We start from the raw sequence: 21,792 nt of genomic DNA, 5'->3' as shown, positions 1-21,792 counted from the left end.
TCACACTAAGAAGCCATGTCAAGAGAAAAATAAATATCGTATATTAACACATATATGTGAAATCTAGAAATATGGTACAGATAAACCTATTTGGGAATAGAGGGCAGGAACAGGGACACAGACATAGAGAACAGACATGTGAACAAGGAGTGGGGAAGGGAGGGTGGGATGAACTGGGAGACTGGGATTGACATATAAACACTACTGTGTGTAAAACAGATAGCTGGTGAGAACCTGCTGTATAGCACAGGGAGCTCAGCTCCGTGCTCTGTGGTGACCTAGATGGGTGGGATGGGGGGGGGCCCGTAGGAGGGAGGTTCAAGAGGGAGGAGATATATGTATACATATAGCCGATTCACTTCGTTGTACAGCGGAAACTAACACAACATTGTAAAGCAACTATACCCCAATTTAAGAAAAAAAAAAAGAAGCCACCCATGTCACTTGACTCCTACTGCAAAATTCTCATGCATTGTCTCTTACCATATGATACAGTTCAGAGTACCTTGTTCCCTTCTCTTATGACGAAATGTTGGGAAACATGTAACCAAGTTTATAAGACTACAAAAGGGCCAAAAGAAAAATACAAGAGTGTCTAGAACCATTTGCATTCCACTCACAGTTAGTTAATGAACACCTCGCTATGTATCAAAGGTAAAAAATGGCATCTCCAATTTAATAACTTATAAAAACAGATATCATTATAATAGCTCAACTGATGAGAATCAGAGTGACAAAATCAGGAACCAAAGGCCTCAAGGCTTACATGGTGCCAAACATCAACGAAGTCAAACGAAGTGATTATGCATTGAATTTGCGGAGCACCCAGGAAATGCTGGTGAATGCGTGCGTAAATCAGGAAATTTGTTTTTCTGACTTTGTCCCCAATTCCACAGGTGGGTTTGAACTTCAGCCCAGCACAGAGTCTCCCAGCCTCCCACGCTCGCCTGCAAGTCACCGCTTCCCCGCAGTCCCTCTGTGCCCTCCGCGCCGTGGACCAAAGTGTGCTGCTCATGAGTCCCGAGGCTGAGCTCTCTGTGGCCACGGTGAGTTCCGTCAGCCCCAGGGGTCAGGAAGGGTCACATCAGGGACCCAGAGCAAGGAAAAACCCTGAGTGGGATAGCATCTATTACAGTTATACTTATCTAGGAGTTAATAGTTTTGAGCTCTTTCATGTGCACTTTTTTTTGGTGAGGAAGATATTACATATGAATATCAATGTATAAATCATGCACCATCCAAAATCCCTGAAATCCTAGAGCTTTATGAAACCAATAGTAGGAGTTTTCAAACTAGTTTTAATATTTCAAAAAGTCTAACAGAAATGGTACATATACCTGCACTTAGACTGCACAGGCTAAGTGAAATATCAAATTTCTTTTAATAAGAATTGTATCAGTTGAAACACTGCATGCCCAAGATGAACACAATTTCTGAAGGAAGATCTGTATTGTCTCTGATTAATAGAAATTAGGAAAAATTAATTACTATGTGATAAATGACATTAATAAATGAAACCTTTTCAAATACTGGATTAATAGGAAAAATAGCAAAAGGGTATGCTTAGTATAACAACGGGAAACTACTTAATGTGTCCTAACAGTAGTTTGCCCATTACTTCAAATTTTCAATGAGGCCAATTGGAATGACCTCTTACTGAAGTTTTTTTCACTATCAAAATTTTATAAAGGGAAAGTTACGTTTTTACTTCCCTACAAGAGAAACTTATAAGAAAAGATCTCTTATTTTTTGGTCCTTCCAATAGTATTTAATTAAAAATATTAGAATACTTCTAAAGGAGATATTAAGTGCATAGTGGAAGCAAGGGAATATGTTGTACAATAACATTAATGTTTTATGTTTGTATAACATAATTTTATAGTTCTCAAAGTTTTTTTCAATTATAACAATCCTAGTGGATAGATAAGGCAGAAAATTCTATTAGTTTGTTAATAATAAAGCAGAAGCTTTCATGTATCTAGGAGTAGACCTGGGTTAGAACAAGGGTTCCTCTCAGTCTTTGATAATGTTTCACTAATGAAACGCTTGCACCTAGTAGCATAAGTCACTCATTCAACACATATTTATTTAGTGCCTACTGTGTTCTGGGTGTGCCCTAAATTCTGGGGATCTCATAGTGAACTACTAGAAAGAAAAAAATCCGTGCACTCATGGAACTTAATAGGTGAGACAGACAATAATTCTGTGATATGCTTTGGAGAAAAATAAAGCAGAGGGAGGAGCTGGAGAATGCTAAGAAGGAGCTGCCTTTGAGAAAGTGCTTCATTTCATTGTGCTACTCACTTTGCTAATCTATTCTTATCAAACAATTTTGAAGTCCTATAAATGTAAAACACCTACAGGATTTTTATGTTTGTCTTATTCTTCCCGTTGAAGTGAATTTGAAAGTATCATTTTCAGTGTTCTACAGTTAAAGTTTTATGTATTTTATAAAGATATGGAGCATTTAGTTCCCATGAGTAATACTAAGAAAATACTGTCCTGACCTATACAGAGGATACATGCTTATCCATGTGCCTGTTTAGAACATGTTGTCCATTTACTTTGTTAAACACTGAGTTGGTTGCTAACCACCAGATAGAGACGAAACTATTACCTAATTCTGTCATCCTGAAGCGTTGCACAATGCCTCAAATATAGCAAACCTCAATTTCTCTTAATTAAGTTTTATTTCATTCCAGCAGAGTCTAGGGTTTGCCTCTGAATTGCGTAACAAAAGATTATGATCCTGAGTACTTAGATAGGAATGTTTTAATTGTTTTTTTTCCCTAAAATTGTTAAACGTTTTCAAAATCATCTTCTCTGTAAATTATCTAGGCAATGGAGCCACTCAAAGAAAGTCTGGTAGTGATTATTCTTTTCTTTTCTCCCTGCACTTAAGAAAAATAAGCCACAAGTAAGTTTGTCCTTTTGCCCTTTGCATTTGTACAGGTTTATAACCTGCTACCAGTAAAGGACCTCAACGGTTTCCCTGACCGTTTAAATCAACAGAAGGAAGACAATGAAGACTGCATCAGTCACCAAAATATCTATATCGATGGGATCACGTATTCCCCAGTATCAAATACAAATGAAAAAGATATGTATAGCTTCCTAAAGGTAAGTCCGTTATATTGCTGATGGTCAGTTCTTAAGGTTCACAGAATATTACATATGGAAAAAATATTTATTTTAATGCTTCCATATTATAGTTGAGGGTAATGGGACATAGAGAGGTCAAGTGACTTCTCCAAGGTCACTAATAGTAGCAGATCTACTAAGAACAACAGAGCCAGGACTGGAACTTTTGGGATTATTAAGCAAGTTTTTTTTTCTTCATTTATAAATATTACACGTGTAAAATAATTACTGTTGAAAAAGGTTTAAAAACAGAATGAAATTATCTCTATAAGTATATCAATTTCCTTTCTACTCATGTGAACATTAAAAGTTTAATATTAGGGAGGGCATATCTGTATGTGTATGGCTGATTCATTCTGTTGTGCAGTGGAGGCTAACATAACATTGCAAAGCAACCATACTCCAATTAAAGTTTTTAAAAAATGGTCAAATATCAGTAATTTCATATGGTTCTACCTGATTAGAGTCATTAGACAGCTGAAAAACTGTAATATTTACACATCAAGTGAAACAATGCAAGCCTTTGTATTCCAAAGAAAAAAGTCTTTGCAGGAGAGAATGACCTCAGCTACTCTGAAATGTGCTTAAACCACACATACTCAGCACCAGGGCTTATGGCGCTAGCTTCCCATGTTTAAGGATGCTAGTGGTGAGGCTCAAAAGTTGGATTCTGACTGAGCTTCCTCAGTGCACAGTAAAGACGGGTGTTAGAGTAACAGTTACAGGTAACGCTGGGGTGACAAGAGGCAGGGACACTGTTTGAAAGAAACAACTTCCAAATCCAAAAGCACAAAAAAGATTAATATTAAGCTAGTTGGATTGTTTGTTAAATTCAATGAAAAGAAGTATGTGTATATACATATTTTATGATATTTGTGTACTGATTAGGTGATGATTTCCTTTACAGGATATGGGCTTAAAGGTATTCACCAACTCAAAAATTCATAAACCCAAAATATGTCCACAGCCTCAACAATATCAAATACATTCATCTCAAAGACTGTTATCTTCTCCAGGTAAGAAATTAAGAAAAATTAATTGCCTAATATATTGAACCAAATAAAACAATTCCTTAAAAAAGATAAAATGTGACAAAATTAATCAAAAAGGACTTGTGATTTCAGACATAGAAAACAGACTTGTGGTTGCCAAGGGGGAGGGAAGAGTGGGGAAGGGATGGACTGGGAGTTTGGGATTGGTAGATGCAAACTATTACATTTAGAATGAATAAACAACAAGGTCCTACTGTATAGCACAGGAAACTATATCCAATCTCCTGAGATAAACCATAATGGAAAAGAATATAAAAAAGAATGTATATATGTGTATAACTGAGTCACTTTGCTGTACAGCAGAAATTAACACAACATTGTAAATCAACTCTACTTCAATTTAAAAAAAAAGAACTCGTGATTTAGATATATTAAGGTTCTTGCTCAAGGTCACATAGTGATACAAATCAAAAAATTCTGTTTGTGTCCAGCTCCCACGTATGCAGCTGGAAAGAACACAAGGCAGGCTGTAAAAAGCGTTATAAGACAGGTGCAGATATGAAGAATAAAAGAAAGGATTGATTCTGATTGAGGAAGCAAGAAGTCATTTATATAGAATCTGCTTCTAGTAAATGGAGATGTGTGAGTTTTAAAAGGGAAGGGAAAGTTTCCAGGCATAGGATAATGTAAACAGAAAAAGAAATGTTCACAAATTGGGACTATATTCTCACCAGTCAAGAAAAGAAGCTCTTTAACTTCCCCAAAACATCAGCTAATATCCATATTGAAATCACACTCATTTGTCAATGATATGGGCTACTTCTTTGATGAATCATATAGTAATCAATCATTTATTTATTTATGGTCTGATACTGTCAAATCATGGTTGAATATAGGTTGAGTACAAACAAAAGAGCTTGTCAAAAATCAAGGTAAACATTCAGTGAGAATCAAATGGCTATACGGAATTTAAATAAAGATCATTGTATATTTTTATTAGTATTTATAAATTATATCCTTTAATCCTTTATCAATAAGATTTGTAGTAAATTTATGTATGAACAAGTGTATAGATGCACAAGATTTGTCCCAGTGACAAATCTTATCTCTTGTGTCTTATCTTCTGACACATTTGGGAATAAAGGGTCACATTTGGGAATAAAGAGCTTTTTAAATTCTTGATTCTCTCACTCCTACAATCGGTTTCTCAAAGCCACTGTCAAAATGTCTGGGTACGGTTTTTCTTTGCTCCCGCAGAGGTGCAGACCAAATCCTGACCTCAAGTCACAGCACTCACCACTTAGTACAGTGCGCAGGAGCTGCAGAGCCTCCTTTCTGCCTCTAGGTCTCTTTCACAGGCAATCCAAGACTCGTTCTGCCTCTAGGTCTCACTGTTCTCTGATTGTGATTCTCTTCCCCCAGCTCACTCCTAGCTTACCGTAATGCTTCAGAATTCATCTAAAAACACCACCTCTTCCAAGAAGCTTTCCCTTAATACCCAAGTGTCCTCTCCTGGTTCCTATCACGCTATTTCTTTTGTAGCACTTACTACAATCTCTCATAAGCCTTATCTTTACATTTATTGTTTCTGTCTCCTCCGCAGTCGTAGCTGAAATGGGAAGAAGTCATGAACTTATGCATATAATACGTATTTCAGAGCCTCCCACAGAGACTGTGCGAAAGTACTTCCCTGAGACATGGATCTGGGATTTGGTGGCAGTAGAGTAAGTAACTTCTTTCATATATAAGATGCAACAATATAGATTCCTCACAATTTTCAATTTTTAGCTAGTTTTTCAATATCCAAGTATATCTTTTGGACACATTGCTGTGTTCAGGAGAGGTTTAGTATAATACTTCTGTTATGACGTCTCACTAATCTAATTGTATCAGAAATTTTGCACAAATGTCATTCTAAGATTTCCAGAAAATGAGCATAAGGACTAAATATAACCAAGCACTGCACAGATTAACACCTATAAGAGATCCTTCATTGCTCGGCAGTCCTGAGTTAAGCACAGTGTCAGTCAAGCCAGCTCTACACAGTAGTAGTAGAATTTAAAATTATAAACCTTCCCTCAGTAGAACAGTATTTTAGAGAAAAAAATTTAATAACAATCTAAAACTACATAGTTATCACTATATTGTCTATAACAGATTATACTACAACTACATGTCTAAGGAGAGACTGATATAGACTAGAATTGAAAACAGAGTTGGAAAAAAGGGACTTATATATTCCCATTTCAAGCCTTGATTATACTCTCCATTATTGGTATTTCTACTAAGTGCATTCAAGTCATGACAATAGAATCATTTATATAGGGGTACTCTTCCTAGAAAGGATTTACAGGCATACCTCAGAGATATTACAGGTTCAGTTCCAGACACTCCAATAAAGCGAATATCACAATAAAGTGAGTCACATGAATTTTTTGGTTTCCCAGGGCATATAAAAGTTATGTTTACACTATTCTGTAGTCTATTAAGTGTATAATAGCATTATGTCTTTAAAAATGTATATACTTTAATCAAAAATACTTTATTGCTATAAAATGCTAACCTTCATCTAAGCCTTCAGCAAGTCATAATTTTTTTGCTGGTGGAAGGTCTTGACTTGATGTTGATGGCTGCTCACTGATCAGGATGGTGGCTGCTGAAGGTTGGGATGGGGCTGTTCCTTAAAACAAGACAGCAATGAAGTGTGCCACGTCAATTGACTCTTCCTTTCACAAACGATTTCTCTGTAACATGCAGTGGTGTTTGATAGCATTTTACCCACAGTAGAACTTCTTTCAGAATTGGAGGCAATCCTCTCAAACTCTGCCACTGCTTTGGCAACGAAGTTTTTGTAATATTCTAAATCCTTTGTTGTCATTTCAACAACCTTCACAGCATCTTCCACAGGAGTAGCTTCCATCTCAAGAAACCACTTTCTTTGCTCATCCATAAGAAGCAACTCCTTATCCATTCAAGTTTTAACAGGAGATTGCAGCAATTCAGTCACATCTTCAGGCTCCACTTCTAATTCTGGTTCTCTTGCTGTTTCCACCACATCTGTGGTTACTTCCTCCACTGAAGTCTTAGCCCCTCAGAGTCATCCATGAGGGTTGGAATCTACTTCTTTCAAACTCCTGTTAATGTTAATATTCTGACCTCTTCCTATAAATCAAGAATGTTCTTAATGGCATCTAGAATGGTGAATCCTTTCCAGAAGGTTTTCAATTGACTTTGCCCAGATCCATCAGAGGAATGACCATATACAGCAGCTATAGCCTTACAAAATGTATTTCTTAAAGAATAAGACTTGAAAGTCAAAATTACTCCTTGATCCATGAGCTTCAGAATGGCTATTGTGTTAGTAGGCATGAAGACGACATCAATCTCATTGTGCATCTCCATCAGAGCTCTCAGGAGACCAGGTGCATTGTCAATGAGCAGCAGTATTTTGAAAGGAATCTTTTTTCCTAAGCAGTAGTTCTCAACAATGGGCTTACAATATTCAGTAAACCATGTTGTAAACAGATGTGCTGTCATACAGGCTTTGTTGTTCCATTTATAGAGCACAGGCAGAGTAGAGTTAACATAATTCTGAAGGGCCCCAAGATTTTCAGAATGATAAATGAGCACTGGCTTCAACTTCAAGTCACCAGCTGCATTAGCCCCTAACTAGATAGCCTGCCTGTCCTTTGAAGCTTTGAAGTCAGACATTAACTCCTCCTCTCCAGCTATGAAAGTCCTAGATGGCATCTTCTTCCAATATAAGGCTGTTTCATCTACATTTAACATCTGTTATTTAGTGCAGTCACCTTCACTAATTATCTTCTGGATAATTTGCTGCAGCTTCTACATCAGCACTTACTACTTCACCTTGAGCTTTTATGTTACAGAGATGGCTTCTTTCCTTAAGCCTTATGAACCATTCTCTGCTAGCTTCAAACTCTTTTTCTGCAGCTTCTTCACCTCTCTCATCCTGCACAGAATTGAAGAGAGTTATGGCCTTGCTCTGGATTAGGCTTTGGCTTCAGCAGATATTGTGGCTGGTTTGATCTTCTATCCAGACCACTCAAATTTTCTCCATATCGGCAATGAGGCTGTTATGCTATCTTATCATTCAAGTGTTTACTCAGGTATCACTTTTAATTTCCTTCAAGAACTTTCCTTTGCATTCATAACTTGGCTAACTGTTTGGTGCAAGAGGCCTAGCTTCCAGCCTACCTCAGCTTTCAACATGCCTTTACCACAAAGCTTAATAATTTCTAACTTTTGATTTAAAGTGAGAAGTGTGCAATTCTTCCTTCCACTTGAATGCTTAGACGCCATTGTAGGGTTGTTAACTGGCCTCATTTCAATATTGTTGTGTCTCAGGGACTAGGGAAGCTCAAGAAGAGGAAGAGGGACAGGGGAATGGCTGGTCGGTGGAGCAGTCAGAACACACACAACATTTATCTATTAAGTTTGCCATCTTATATGGGTGCAGTTCATGGCACCCCAACACAATTACAATAGTAACATCAAAGATTGCTAATCACAGATCATCGTAACAAATATAATAATAATTTAAAAGTTTGAAATATTGAGAGAATTACCAAAATGTGACACAGAGAGATAAGGCAAGCAAATGCTGTTAGAAAAATGACACCAATAGGCTTGCTTGATGCAGTGTTGCCACAAACCTTTAATTTGTTTAAAAAAGAAAACACAGTATCTGTAAAGCACAATAAAGCAAAGTGCAAGAAAATGAGGCATGCCTGTATTTAACTGCTTACTTTTTGTTCTGCACATTGCCATCCTCCCCAGCTCCTCGGGTGTGGCTGAAGTAGGAGTAATAGTCCCCGATACCATCACTGAGTGGAAGGCAGGGGCCCTCTGCTTGTCCAGTGACACTGGACTTGGTCTCTCTCCGACTGCCTCTCTCCGAGCCTTCCAGCCCTTCTTTGTGGATCTCACGATGCCCTACTCTGTGATCCGCGGAGAAGCCTTCACACTCAAGGCCACTGTGTTAAACTACCTTCCCAAATGCATCCGGGTAAGGACTTCTCTTTATTAACCTGAACACAAGGTAACAGTCAAGTAAATTAAAAACCGCATTCGTGGGAATACTGACAAACTCCTGTGTATAAGATGGGCTCACCAGGAGATAATACTGTCAGAGATACTCATATGTTAGATGACTATGGTTGCTGATATCTCCAAATACCAAATGACAACTTAAAACAAGGTTCTGACCCTTATCATAACCCTTTAAAGTTAGGAAGTCTGTGTAACATGAAGGTTTCTGACATGAACAACAAAAACCAGTATGTTGATTCTCATGTCTTATACTCTCCAAGGTTTCAACCTCTACATCCCCATATATTTAACTTTTCTTATATGATGAACTGTATTAAACTTAACTTTTAAAGTTATTTATGTGCATCTTACCATCATGGTTTATAAATCTTGTATACTCTGCTGGGAGAGCTGAGGGTACGGTCAAGATCCTAAGCCAAAGGAGTGGAGCTTCCACAGGCAACAAACATACCATCATGACTTCTCCTCTCCTCTGCTCCTACCACGTGAAAGGACAGATGATCCCCAAATACTAATGTTTAGATGTCAGATCCACTTATAAGATGCTCAGTCTTCATTTATATTATCTTCAATATTAGGCAACCTGGAATCTACCCAATCCCTCAATGTGCTTTATTTCAAGCCATTCTTCCTTTGGCCCCCTTTCTCTCTGGTCTATTTGTCTCTTTGTCTCGTGCATGGTTTCAGGTCAATGTGCACCTAGAAGCCTCTCCTGCATTCCTAGCTGTCCCAGGAGAGAAGGAACAAGAGACTCAGTGCATCTGTGGGAATGGCCGGCAAACCGTGTCCTGGGCAGTAACCCCAAAGTCATTAGGTGAGAGACAGCCTCCTAGAGGCAGTTCTCTACTCAACAACTGTGTGTGTCTGTCTATGGGATCCTCATATCCAGGCAAAGATGCCCTCACCCCCCACCAAATGGTAGAAGTTTTTTCTTTGTCTTTCATTCTAGGATGTCTAGAAGGATATACCCCCTTCCCTCACCTCCGGCTCCACCTTGGATTCTCAGTATCATTAGCCTCTAGTCTATGCTGCTTCCATTCCTGCTCCTATGTTTTTATAAAACAAAAAAATAAGGTCACAAAGCATTAAACATTTATAAATCTTGGGGTTTGGAGGCATGGAGGAAGAGAGAGATGGTGCTCATCTCTACTGGCCCCTTTTTCCAGGGAATGTGAATTTCACAGTGAGTGCAGAGGCACTGGAGTCTCAAGGGCTGTGTGGGACCAAGGTGGCTATGGTCCCTGAACATGGAAGGAAAGACACGGTCATCAAGCCCCTGTTGGTGGAAGTAAGTAAGCCTGCCCATTTGATAAGTCACAGTGAGTCAAGAAAAACAATGGTGAATCCAGCTGGGGTTCCAACTTTTAGGTAAGAAGGGCTAAAAAATAGATATATGAAAAAAAGAAATATATATATGGTCATGGGATATTTCACAATATGAGTCTCTCTCTGTGTGTCTCTCTGTCTCTCTCTCTTGATTTTACTTTGTAATTTTCTCCTCCCTTTCTCATCTATCAACCTGTCGCCTTCATATTACTTACACTTATAGAATTTGCTTCTACAATACGTGTGAAAATCAGTTCCAATTCTTCTCATCAAGAAACCTGTAGTTCCCCTATTAACACACATGTCCTGAAAGTCAGTCCATTCTCACTTCTAACTTTTCTTTCTTTCCACCTAAAGCCTGAAGGACTAGAGAAGGAAGAAACATTCAACTCCCTGCTTTGTCCATCAGGTAAGACTCAGTCATCATAATTAAAACAACATTGACTAGAATATAATAGTTGAAGTTCAAAGTATTTTATATATACCATTCCTACACTTTCCCTATGAGGTAAGTAAGACCTGAAGAACCATCAACCCATTTTGTAAGTGAGGAAACTGGTTTTTAGAGAGGTCAAGTAATTTGATCAACTGAATATCCGTATCCCAGGAATTCTGAGTCTTTATTTCTTAAGCACCTGTGCAAACATCAAATTGTCCTTCTGACCAGTGTATGATGTGGTTATAGGTAGAAAGTGGGTAGATTCAAAATGACTACTACCAAAGAGGATATTTCCTTGGACATTTAGTAATACCACACATGGGTAGCTGAATTCAAGCCCCTTCAACACTGAGTTTTGCATAGCTAACCACACTGGATAATGAGACTATGCTATTTCCAGAAGAAAAGGTTGCCATAGCCTTTACCATTTGTCATGTCAATATTTGTTTGGTGCCAATCCTATACCTAGTATCCTACCAGTCATTGGGAAGGGACTAAAGAAGCTTACAATAAAAGATACAGCTTTATCTTTGTGGAGAATTTCCTAAACAAAAACAGTTATAGAAATTTAGTACACTAAGAAATTTATCAACACAATGTGTTCTCATCTCAAACCAATGTCTAATCAACATCATGTGTTCCTTACCTTTCTGTACCTACTAATTTCTGTTTATTATCTTTTTTGTCATGTCAATACTTAAAATATATAAAATGTATTCTAAAAACATAATTGCCTTATTATTTAGCCTTATTTCTACATTTAAGTGAATTTAGTCCTTACTACCAAATCCATATATGTCATCTGTTTTCTTACAAAACTTTTTTTGAAGGTAAGAGAAGTTTTTGACATACAAATAATACATACATAATTAATATAACTATGTATGTATTTAACACATAATTATATTATGTATTTAACTACATGATTAAATTTAATTATATAACTATCAGTAATTAATATAATTGATAATCCATAATTAATGTATACAACTTAATGAGTTTGCAGATAAGTATACACCTGTGAAACTGTCAGCACGATCTATACCATAAGCCTATCCATCACTTCCAAAAGTTTCCTCCCACTCTCTCATTATTATATTTTTGTAATATATGATCTATCCTATTAGCAAATGTTTAGATTTACAATACAGTATTGTTAACTGTAGGCACTATGCTTTATAATAGACCTCTTGAATTTATTCATCTTGCATAACTGATAGTTTGTACCCTTTCACAAAAGTTTTATTATTAATCTTATGAGGACAGGATGCAGTATAATGATAAATACTACATTTTTCTTTTTTCTTCTTCATGTAATTCACTAATATTAAAATGCCAGCAAATGTATGCTTATCAGCAGCAATTAATTTATTTTCACTGAGTCAAATACTGTTCATCTTCACCCGTAGCCCCATGTCTAGCGCTTCCATTAAAAATACTGTCTTCATATCTGGTGAAATTTGATGGAGGTAAAGACCGAGCATTATGGTAGAATTCAGGAACTTTTTGAAGATTTTTCCTTTGCTTATATATACATAGCGGGGTTTTTGCCTACAACTGTTGTGTAAGGAGGCTGGGAATGGACATGAAATATATCACCTTGTGATAACAATCTTGTGTTAGCCATAGGATGATTACAACAGAATCACAACATCACAGGTATTTGTCAGTTTGTAGCCTTCTTTTGGAATGCAACTCCACATACAAGGAGGTTGGGGAAGGAAAAGTTCTAGAAATCTCAGAATCCCATTCATATATGTTGAAGGTATTTTTTAAAACTGGAATATTAAAAGAGGGACAACTTTCCAGAAGAAGTTTAGGTACAAGGCATAGTTCTGGCTTCTGGGTCTTGGAACTCTTCAGGAAGATATACAGCAGAAATCATCTTCATTGTGGCTGATTTGTTTCTTTCTCTAGGTGCTGAGGTGTCTGAAAAGTTATCTCTGAAGCTGCCACCAAATGTGGTAGAAGAATCTGCCCAAGCCTCCTTCTCAGTTTTGGGTGAGTCTCCAGCCCTAGGGGACTACTGTACTATATTAGACAATGTCTACTATATTTTTTCCATAAATACTTTCTCAAAATAACAGCTATACTTTTAACTTCTTTCTTCTTTGGACTTATTTATTGCTTCCAATCATACTTCTGTTCCTTGAAGACACCCTTCCTAAAACTCCTCATTTCTTTACCTCAGCTAATTATTCATCTCTTCTTAATGATTCTGATAGATTATAATCTATAAGCTTTATGACTTCCCATCTCTCCCATTTCCTAGGAGACATATTAGGCTCTGCCATGCGAAATACACAAAATCTCCTCCAAATGCCCTATGGCTGTGGAGAACAGAATATGGTCCTCTTCGCTCCTAACATCTACGTTCTGGATTATCTAAATAAAACACAGCAACTGACTGCAGAGATCAAGTCCAAGGCCATTCGCTACCTCAACACTGGTGAGTCACTGAATAAGGGAGTGAAAATTTCACAGTGCAATTTTAACAATAGGTTGGAATCCCCAATAGGCTTGAGTTACTTATCAATTCTATGATATGTAAATTTATCATACAATGATAGTTACAATATTAAGAATACTACGACAGTTGATTTCATGGTACCTATCCAGTGTTCAACCTCCAATAAAATGTTTAGGACTCAGAACCATCTAACATATTGCAGCAAAATTTAGGAACTATCACAAGATGCCAAGGCATTTTGTTTATTTCTCTGGCTACAGAATGTACAACCCGTCATGTTGCTTCATTAACCTTCCATTCCAGGTTACCAGAGACAGCTGCTCTACAGGCACTATCATGGCTCTTATAGCACCTTTGGGGAGCAACATGGCAACAATGAGGGTAATACCTGGTAAGGGAAAGACAATTTTCTGAGCTCCTATTTTTGTGTCAGGTCTTTTACATATATTATCAAAATTATATTCCCAGGAAGCCTATCAGATATGTATTATTAAGGCTATAGTTGGTTATACTAGATAAGTATACCAAAACTAGCAAGGTAACAAGCAAAAAAGCTGAGATTCAAATACACGTATGTTAGATTTGTCCCCAGAATTCATCCTGTTCATAATACACCAAGGTATTCCTTCTGAAATCGCTATTATTTTTTTCTAAAATAGCCCCCATAACCATGATTTTTTAATGAGATAGCCAGCAAACATATCATATAACTTCTAGATAAACCATGTTCACTTCAGTTTATGTTTTTAGATCATATTCATCTTAATCACTAATGAATTCAATAATAGGAGGAAAGAAATGAGATGGAGCCAGTGATATGAAACACTGTTTTAAAATCCCTAAGGCAAAGCAATGTCAGAAGTTACTGCATGTAAGTGCTGTGTATGAGAAGATTCTGCCATCTACAGAAGAAAATCGCTAAAGAAAAGATTTAAAGGGCCTCCCTGGTGGCGCAGTGGTTGAGAGTCCGCCTGCCGATGCAGGGGATGCGGGTTTGTGCCCCGGTCTGGGAGGATCCCATATGCCGCGGAGCGGCTGGGCCCGTGAGCCATGGCCGCTGGGCCTGCGCATCCGGAGCCTGTGCTCCGCAACGGGAGAGGCCACAACAGTGAGAGGCCCGCATACCGCAAAAAGAAAAAAAAAAAAAAAAAAAAAAAAAAGATTTAAAGCCTTACTCAAATAAAATAAAAAAATAAGTAACATTAGTACAGTTGACCCTTGAAACACATGGGGGTTAGGGGCACTGACCTTCAGCAGTAGCAAATTCACATATCACTTTACAGTCGGCCCTCGGTATCCCCAGTTGTGCATCCACGGATTCAACCAACTGGGGATCATGTAGTATTGTAGTAAATATTTAGCAAAACAAAAATCCATGTGTAAGTGAACCCATGTAGTTCAAACCATGTCGTTCAAGGGTCAGCTGTACTAGAGCTAGCAGATTCATCAAGTAAAGGCAATGGGAGCTCTAAGTAAAGAATTCCTGTTAGATGACTCATGTCAGTGTGAGAAGTGTCCTATGAAGCCTGTTGCTGTGATGTGGGTATAAAACCATTGTAACAACATAAATGTGATCATCACTTCCTCCCCTTCAGGCTCACAGCCTTTGTACTGAAGAGTTTTGCCCAGGCTCGAACCTATATCTTCATTGATGAAGCACATATTACCGAAGCTCTCACCTGGCTCGCCCAAAAGCAGAGGGACAGTGGCTGTTTCAGGAGTTCTGGGTCACTGCTCAACAATGCCATTAAGGTGAAGTGTTCTCGGAGCTAGTGTTGATCTGTCCATTACACTGTCTACAAGGAAGAGGAGAGGATGTGATAACATAATTCCTTAAGGAAGGTATCAGAAGAAAATAAAACCTGGATAGCACCAAGAAAGAGGGGATGGAACTTAGAGTGACTGTGATACTTTGCTTCTTGGGGACATATATGGGTAAGGACAAATTCCATGACAGCAGAATACAAGGAGCTGATTAAGAGCATTCTCAAAAGTTATTGGGAGTTTTAAAATTACTGATTCATTTTCAGTACTGGTAATTGATCTGTTCATATTTTCTGTTTCTTCCTGGTTCAGTCTTGGGAGATTATACCTTTCTAAGGATTTGTCCATTTCTAGATTGTCTATTTTATTGGCCTATAGTTGCTGGTAGTAGTCTCTTATGACCCTTTGTATTTCTGTGGTGTCAGTTGTAACTTCTTTTTTCATTTCTGATTTTATTGATTTGAGCCCTCTCCCTTTTTTTTCTTGATGAGTCTGGCTAAAGGTTTATCAATTTTGTTTATCTTTTCAAAGAACCAGCTTTTAGTTTCACTGATCTTTTCTATTTTTTTAAGTTTCTATTTTATTTATGTCTTCTCTGATCTTTATGATTTCTTTCCTTCCACTAAGTTTGGGTTTTGTTTGTTCTTCTTTCTCTAGTTGCCTTAGGCATAAGGTTAGGTTGTTTATTTGAGATTTTTCTGGTTTCCCGAGGTAAGCTTGTATCGCTATAAATGTCCCTCAAATTATTCAAATCTGTCTCTCTCTCATATTTACAGGGTGGAGTGGACGATGAAGTGACCCTCTCTGCCTATATCACCATCGCCCTTCTGGAGATTCCTCTCCCTGTCACTGTAGGTGCCCTTGCTGAAGCCTCGTTCTAGATGCAATGAAACTGCTGACCTGATGTCTGAAACAACACCCTACTAAAAACCAGTTGTCGGCATTCCTTCTATGCAATGTCAATGCTTCCCAGATCAGTAGAGAATTTAGTCAGTCCATTAAGAAAGATTTACACTTCCCCAGTGACGACCCTAGTCTATTTTTCCCCTAGCAACCCCACTACCACCATCACCACACATGCAGAATGAATTCTAAAGATATGGCCTATATTCCTGCCTTATGAATGTGAGACTAACAGATTAAAAAAAAATACTATTCTCCCTATCCCTAAGAATGAGGCTAGAAAGACAAATGCTTTCCAACAACTTCCTGACCTCTGTGCTGTGGTCTGTGTTTACCCGGGAGCACTAGCCCCCCTGTTCACACAGCTCGCTCCCTTCTTGCTCTGCCTTCCCAGCACCCTGTCGTCCGCAATGCCCTGTTCTGCCTGGAGTCAGCCTGGAAGTCAGCCAAGGAAGGATCCCGAGGCAGCCACGTCTACACCAAGGCACTGTTGGCCTATGCCTTTGCCCTGGCAGGTAACCAGGAAAAGAGGAGAGAAGTACTCAAGTCACTTGATGAGGAAGCCGTAAAGGAAGGTGAGAGCACACCCGGGATCTTTCTCCCATCCCACAGTCTCTGGATCAAGGATTCCATATCAAAAATACCCCCATGACTACCTCTCAGGACCCCTTTCCCCTCTCTTCTTTTGTCTATGTCATTATGGACTCAAGGATTTCTTACTCAAGTCACACATCCAAAGATAAGAGGCAATGTACTGTATATATACAAAAAAGGCATAAAGAATAAAAAGCAAACACCTTTAATACTTCCCTTCCAGCTTAAGAAACAAAATATTACCAATGCTGGAAAAATCCCTTGTGTACCATTCCTACCTGCAAAAGTAATCGTTATCCTGAATTTGTCATTACAAACTCCATGGATTTATCTTTTTACTGCATATGTATCCCTAAATAATATTCAGAATGTTTACATTTTTCATCTTTAGATAAGAAGTATCATCCTTCTGAGTATTTCTGCTTGATCCTTGTCTGTCTGTCTGCCTTTTGTTTTTTAAGTTCAACATTAGGCAGGCTGATAGGAGTCTCCTGTATGGGTATGTTAATTTTCACTGCTGCATGATACATTCCAATATATTAAAAAGGCCATAATTTACTTAGAGAGTCTCTCCTCGTGGATCTTTTCTTGTTTCTTATTTACTTCTATTGCAAACCATGCTGCAATGAATACTCATACACCCATCTCCTTGAGGGGGTGTGTGAGTTTCTCTAACTTGTACTTAGAAAGCGTAACTGCTGATTAGTGGGCTAAACACATCTTCCCCTTTGCTGGATATCATCAGATTACTCTCCAAAGAGCTGTTTTCTTCCCACAGCAGTGTAAATCCATTCCCGTTATTTCACACCCTGTCAGCTTTTGCTATTTTGAGGATTACTCTATAATCTAATGAGTGTAAGCTCCATTATCTCATGTGATCTATGATCCTCATAAGAAACCTCGGAGGACAGGCTTTACAGAAAGTTGAACAAGCCCTAGATAGGGTCTGGATAACATCAGATGTCGGAAATTACCACAACCAGTCAGAGAACTTGCTCTGCCATTTCTCTCTTCCGCCAACGCAAACACCGCAACCATTTGAAAAATTAGATGGCACAGCTTCTGACTCCTTAGCCCAGATGAAACAAGCCTCGTTCAGCTGTCTGTAGGCGAGAAGCCGCCAGATAAGATTTAAGAGATTATCACTGGAAGGCAAACTGCACTTCAGCACTGGCCCTTGTCCTTTTACCTGAAGTTAAATATGAACATGTGGTCACTTGCAAATCTTTTTCTCACCTCCAGATAATTCTGTCCACTGGACACGACCTCAGAAACCCAAGGCACGAGTGGAGCGTTTGTACCAACCCCGGGCTCCCTCTGCTGAAGTGGAGATGACAGCCTATGTGCTCCTCGCTTACCTCACTGCCCAGCCTCCCCTGCCCTCGGAGGACCTAAACCCTGCCACGCGCATCGTGAAGTGGATCTCAAGGCAGCAGAACTCCCAGGGGGGCTTCTCCTCCACCCAGGTCTGTGGTTAGCAAGAGCCTTTTACTTTACCTTCAGGTAGAAAAATGTTTGAACAAGATGCAAACACATACAAGAAGAAAAGAAATGAAGATAAGAATAACTTGAAATGAGAAGAATGTTATTAGTATTCAAGGATGGTGAGAAATAAGAAAAAATGAGAGTCAAAGAGGGCTGAAAAGAAAATGCCAATTCTGCCTCACCCCCATCCCGTATTTTTATCACAGGCTCCTATTTCCAGTAACAACTCTACATCCCTAAAGCAATAGTGGGGCACCATGACCCTACACACAATGGCCACAGCAGAACGAATTTAAAAATCCACCATTCTTCTGGAAGTTCTAAGAGTCCTTTCAAGTTGTTCCCAGAAACACTATTCAGAAACCAATCACCTCTCCTTGCAAAGCTCTCCATTTCTAGGTCCACTTTGACTGGCTTCTTTTTTTTTTTTTTTTTTTGTGGTGTGCGGGCCTCTCACTGTTGTGGCCTCTCCTGTTGCAGAGCACAGGCTCTGGACGCGCAGCCTCAGCGGCCATGGCTCACAGGCCTAGCCACTCCGCGGCACGTGGGATCTTCCCGGACCAGGCCACGAACCCGTGTCCCCTGCATCGACAGGCGGACTCTCAACCACTGCGCCACCAGGGAAGCCCTGACTGGCTTCTTTTAAGGCTGACACATTTCACGCTTCCTCTATCCACCTCTTAATATACAAACATTTGTTCATTGGGAGCATAAAGAACTATCTTTATTCATCCAACCTCCTGAGCCTAACTATATAATCTTATATCTAAAAAATTCATCAATATAGACAGAGCAGGGAGTTTCATCTCCAGAGAATTCAGAGGTTAGCGTATGCACCCTAAAAGAGAAGCAGAATGTGACAGAAAGACATTCCATCTTTTTTCCACTGTATTTAATCTCTTATTTTTCCATATAAATGGAGAAAATAATTTTGTTAAAAGTTATCATTCGTTTCTTAGAAAATTATTATTTGAAGGATGCCAGGTTCAATGTGGATGAGAATTGAGAATATGACCTGCCCGGTGGAGGGGGATCCAAACTTCTGATGAAAAAGAGAGGACCAAATAAAAATGTCAACAAATCCAGAATATAATTATAATTATTCATTTTTTATTTCCTCTGGAGAAACTGAAGCATGACCCTGATCATGGCTGCAAAGGACCCTGGGTTTTCTCAGGGCACTGACCTCAGCAGCAGAGCGGAGTGTAGCTTGGGCTGAGAGCCAAACTAAACTTTGGTTGGGTGGTGACAGATATGACCACAGTTATCAAGAAAGACATCTTAGGCAAATAGCTAATTCTAATAAATTATTCCCATTCATATATATTCTCCACATTGCATACCTCACATATATTTATAGAGAGAAAAGAATGGATTTTCTGAGAAATAAATTTCTAAAGCATATAGTACAAGGCAGATATGTCAAGGTTATGGTTCTGTCATCTATCTAAGGATGACAATCAATCTTGAAATGAGAACCTCAATATTTAAGCAGTGAGGGAAATAGGAAATAGGAAATCAAAGCCCCTTTTGTGGCAGCTAACATGGGCCTTTGGGTCTTCGAAGGGTTATCATGCCTAAGTGGGTTCCCTCACCTGTCTCTTCCAGGACACTGTGGTGGCTCTCCATGCTTTGTCCAAATATGGAGCAGCCACTTTCACCAGGACTGGGAAGGCTGCACAGGTGACCATCCAATCTTCAGGGACATTTTCCACAAAATTCCGAGTGGACAACAGCAACCTCCTGTTACTACAGCAGGTTTCATTGCCAGAGGTGCCCGGAGAATACAGCATGACAACGACAGGAGAAGGATGTGTTTACCTCCAGGTGAGATTCCAGGGGCAGGTGGGGACAAAAGGTCCAGAGTAACATTGTCACTGAGAAGGCCTAACACAGCAAATGATGGGGCAAATCAAAGAAAGAGTTGAGGAAGTTGGGAGGAATCCTGGGCAAGGGAAAAATCACAGATTTTTGTCTGTTCCACAGACATCTTTGAAATACAATATTCTCCTGAAAAAGGAAGAGTTCCCATTTGCTTTGGAGGTGCAGACTCTGCCCCAAATTTGTGATGGACCCAAAGCTCACACCAGCTTCCAAATCTCACTGAGAGTCAGGTAAGATCTCTGACTGCATCATGCAGTTCTGGGTATAACAACCAATCTTCTTACTGGAACTCCGCATTAAGCAGAGCAGGGTGACAGTGAATGTTGTTCTACCTTTATTGAAAAAGCAACGTGTTCTTGTGTTGACACAATTTCTCAGTGATGGGGCTTACATTGTACATCCCACAACTCCAGGATCTATTAGTGTCTAGTCTCATTATTTACAGCTTATTAATTCCCCTCAATAATAAAGAACCTCTAACCTGAATTCCTGACTTTATTCTAACGTAATTATTCATCCTGATTTCATTCTATTATAATGAAATCCTATATTATTCTTGCTTTATCTGGGACAGAGGTGGAGACTTCTTGAAAGCGTGAACAGAAGGAAGTAGTGACTCTCTAATTAGAATTCCTACTGGTAATAATTAAATCTCAGATTATATACAAAATAATCAATTTGGGGGAAAATAACGTACATAAGCAGCCATATTCAAATACCTACAGGGCTATCTGTATCTGTCCTCAAGAATATTATAACCTGGTTGGGGATACTATTCAGGAAAAAAGACAAAGTATATGTAACAAATAACTGGGATAGATTAGCAGTCTCATGCCCAGCTAAGCATCATTTCCAGAGCTTTCTTAAAATGCAGATCCTCAGAGTTCACACCCATGAAATTCTGATTCATCAGGTCTAGAGTATAGGCCTGGTCTCTGTGGCTTTAACAGGCTCCCCTGAAGATTCTAATGCACAGCCAGTTTTTTAAGCTACTTGGTAGGAAATTTTGGAAGACTTCTGGTACTTTTCAGGGCTGTTGAGTGCTTACTGTGGACATAGAAAAAAATATTTAATAACACAGAAAATCCTAATTCCTTTCTTCCCTGGATCTTTAGTTACACCGGAAGCCGTCCAGCCTCCAACATGGTGATTGCTGACGTGAAAATGGTATCTGGCTTCATTCCCTTGAAACCAACAGTGAAAATGGTAGGTTTACTATAAGTCCAGGAGACACTATTTTATTTAATATTTTATGTAGCTCTAGACTAAGACAACATTAATATAAAAATACTATTAAATTAACTTCTATCAAAGACATTACTGTCTCCAAAAGCAGAAATATAATTTAGCACATTTATATGGGGGTTGGTTTGTTTGTTTGTTTTCTCATTTAACTTTGTTTAAATAGGTCTCAAAATTTTATGATGGATTTTTGGTCAAGTTTCCATTAAGGTATTAATAAAAATACTAATTTTAAAAACTAATAACTCAAAACTGCCACCCACAGAAAACCAAATGATCCATAAAACATTCTCCTTTTCTTCTAGTTTTATGATACATTGTTATCATTAACCAGTCTTTCACTACTAAGTTCAATGGTCAACTCAGAGGGTTTTGAGACTGGGCTTCCACCACTGATCAAACTGGGGTGGCAGGTATTAGGGGTCATATTCATTTAGCCTTCTGAACTATCTGGGCAGACCTGGTGACCTTGCCAGCTC

General features: G+C 38.7%; 1 protein-coding gene across 1 annotated transcript in view; it reads left to right on the top strand.

The window, feature by feature from the left end:
* Nucleotides 1–21,792, top strand: part of A2M (alpha-2-macroglobulin) — a 52,869-nt gene that overhangs the window by 16,711 nt on the left and 14,366 nt on the right. The window contains exons 15-32 of the mRNA XM_060113440.1: nucleotides 897–1,046; nucleotides 2,953–3,120; nucleotides 4,049–4,157; nucleotides 5,737–5,857; nucleotides 8,934–9,162; nucleotides 9,894–10,020; nucleotides 10,373–10,494; nucleotides 10,890–10,941; nucleotides 12,889–12,972; nucleotides 13,244–13,420; nucleotides 13,745–13,832; nucleotides 15,037–15,193; nucleotides 15,982–16,056; nucleotides 16,503–16,683; nucleotides 17,945–18,168; nucleotides 19,796–20,014; nucleotides 20,174–20,301; nucleotides 21,187–21,277. Of these exons, the coding sequence (XP_059969423.1) occupies nucleotides 897–1,046; nucleotides 2,953–3,120; nucleotides 4,049–4,157; nucleotides 5,737–5,857; nucleotides 8,934–9,162; nucleotides 9,894–10,020; nucleotides 10,373–10,494; nucleotides 10,890–10,941; nucleotides 12,889–12,972; nucleotides 13,244–13,420; nucleotides 13,745–13,832; nucleotides 15,037–15,193; nucleotides 15,982–16,056; nucleotides 16,503–16,683; nucleotides 17,945–18,168; nucleotides 19,796–20,014; nucleotides 20,174–20,301; nucleotides 21,187–21,277 (2,502 nt within the window). The remainder of the gene's footprint in view (nucleotides 1–896; nucleotides 1,047–2,952; nucleotides 3,121–4,048; nucleotides 4,158–5,736; nucleotides 5,858–8,933; nucleotides 9,163–9,893; nucleotides 10,021–10,372; nucleotides 10,495–10,889; nucleotides 10,942–12,888; nucleotides 12,973–13,243; nucleotides 13,421–13,744; nucleotides 13,833–15,036; nucleotides 15,194–15,981; nucleotides 16,057–16,502; nucleotides 16,684–17,944; nucleotides 18,169–19,795; nucleotides 20,015–20,173; nucleotides 20,302–21,186; nucleotides 21,278–21,792) is intronic.

The sequence above is a fragment of the Mesoplodon densirostris genome, chromosome 11 (assembly GCF_025265405.1).
Source record: "Mesoplodon densirostris isolate mMesDen1 chromosome 11, mMesDen1 primary haplotype, whole genome shotgun sequence".
Classification (NCBI taxonomy): Eukaryota; Metazoa; Chordata; class Mammalia; order Artiodactyla; family Ziphiidae; genus Mesoplodon; species Mesoplodon densirostris.
This window is presented reverse-complemented; position numbering and strand designations above follow the sequence as displayed.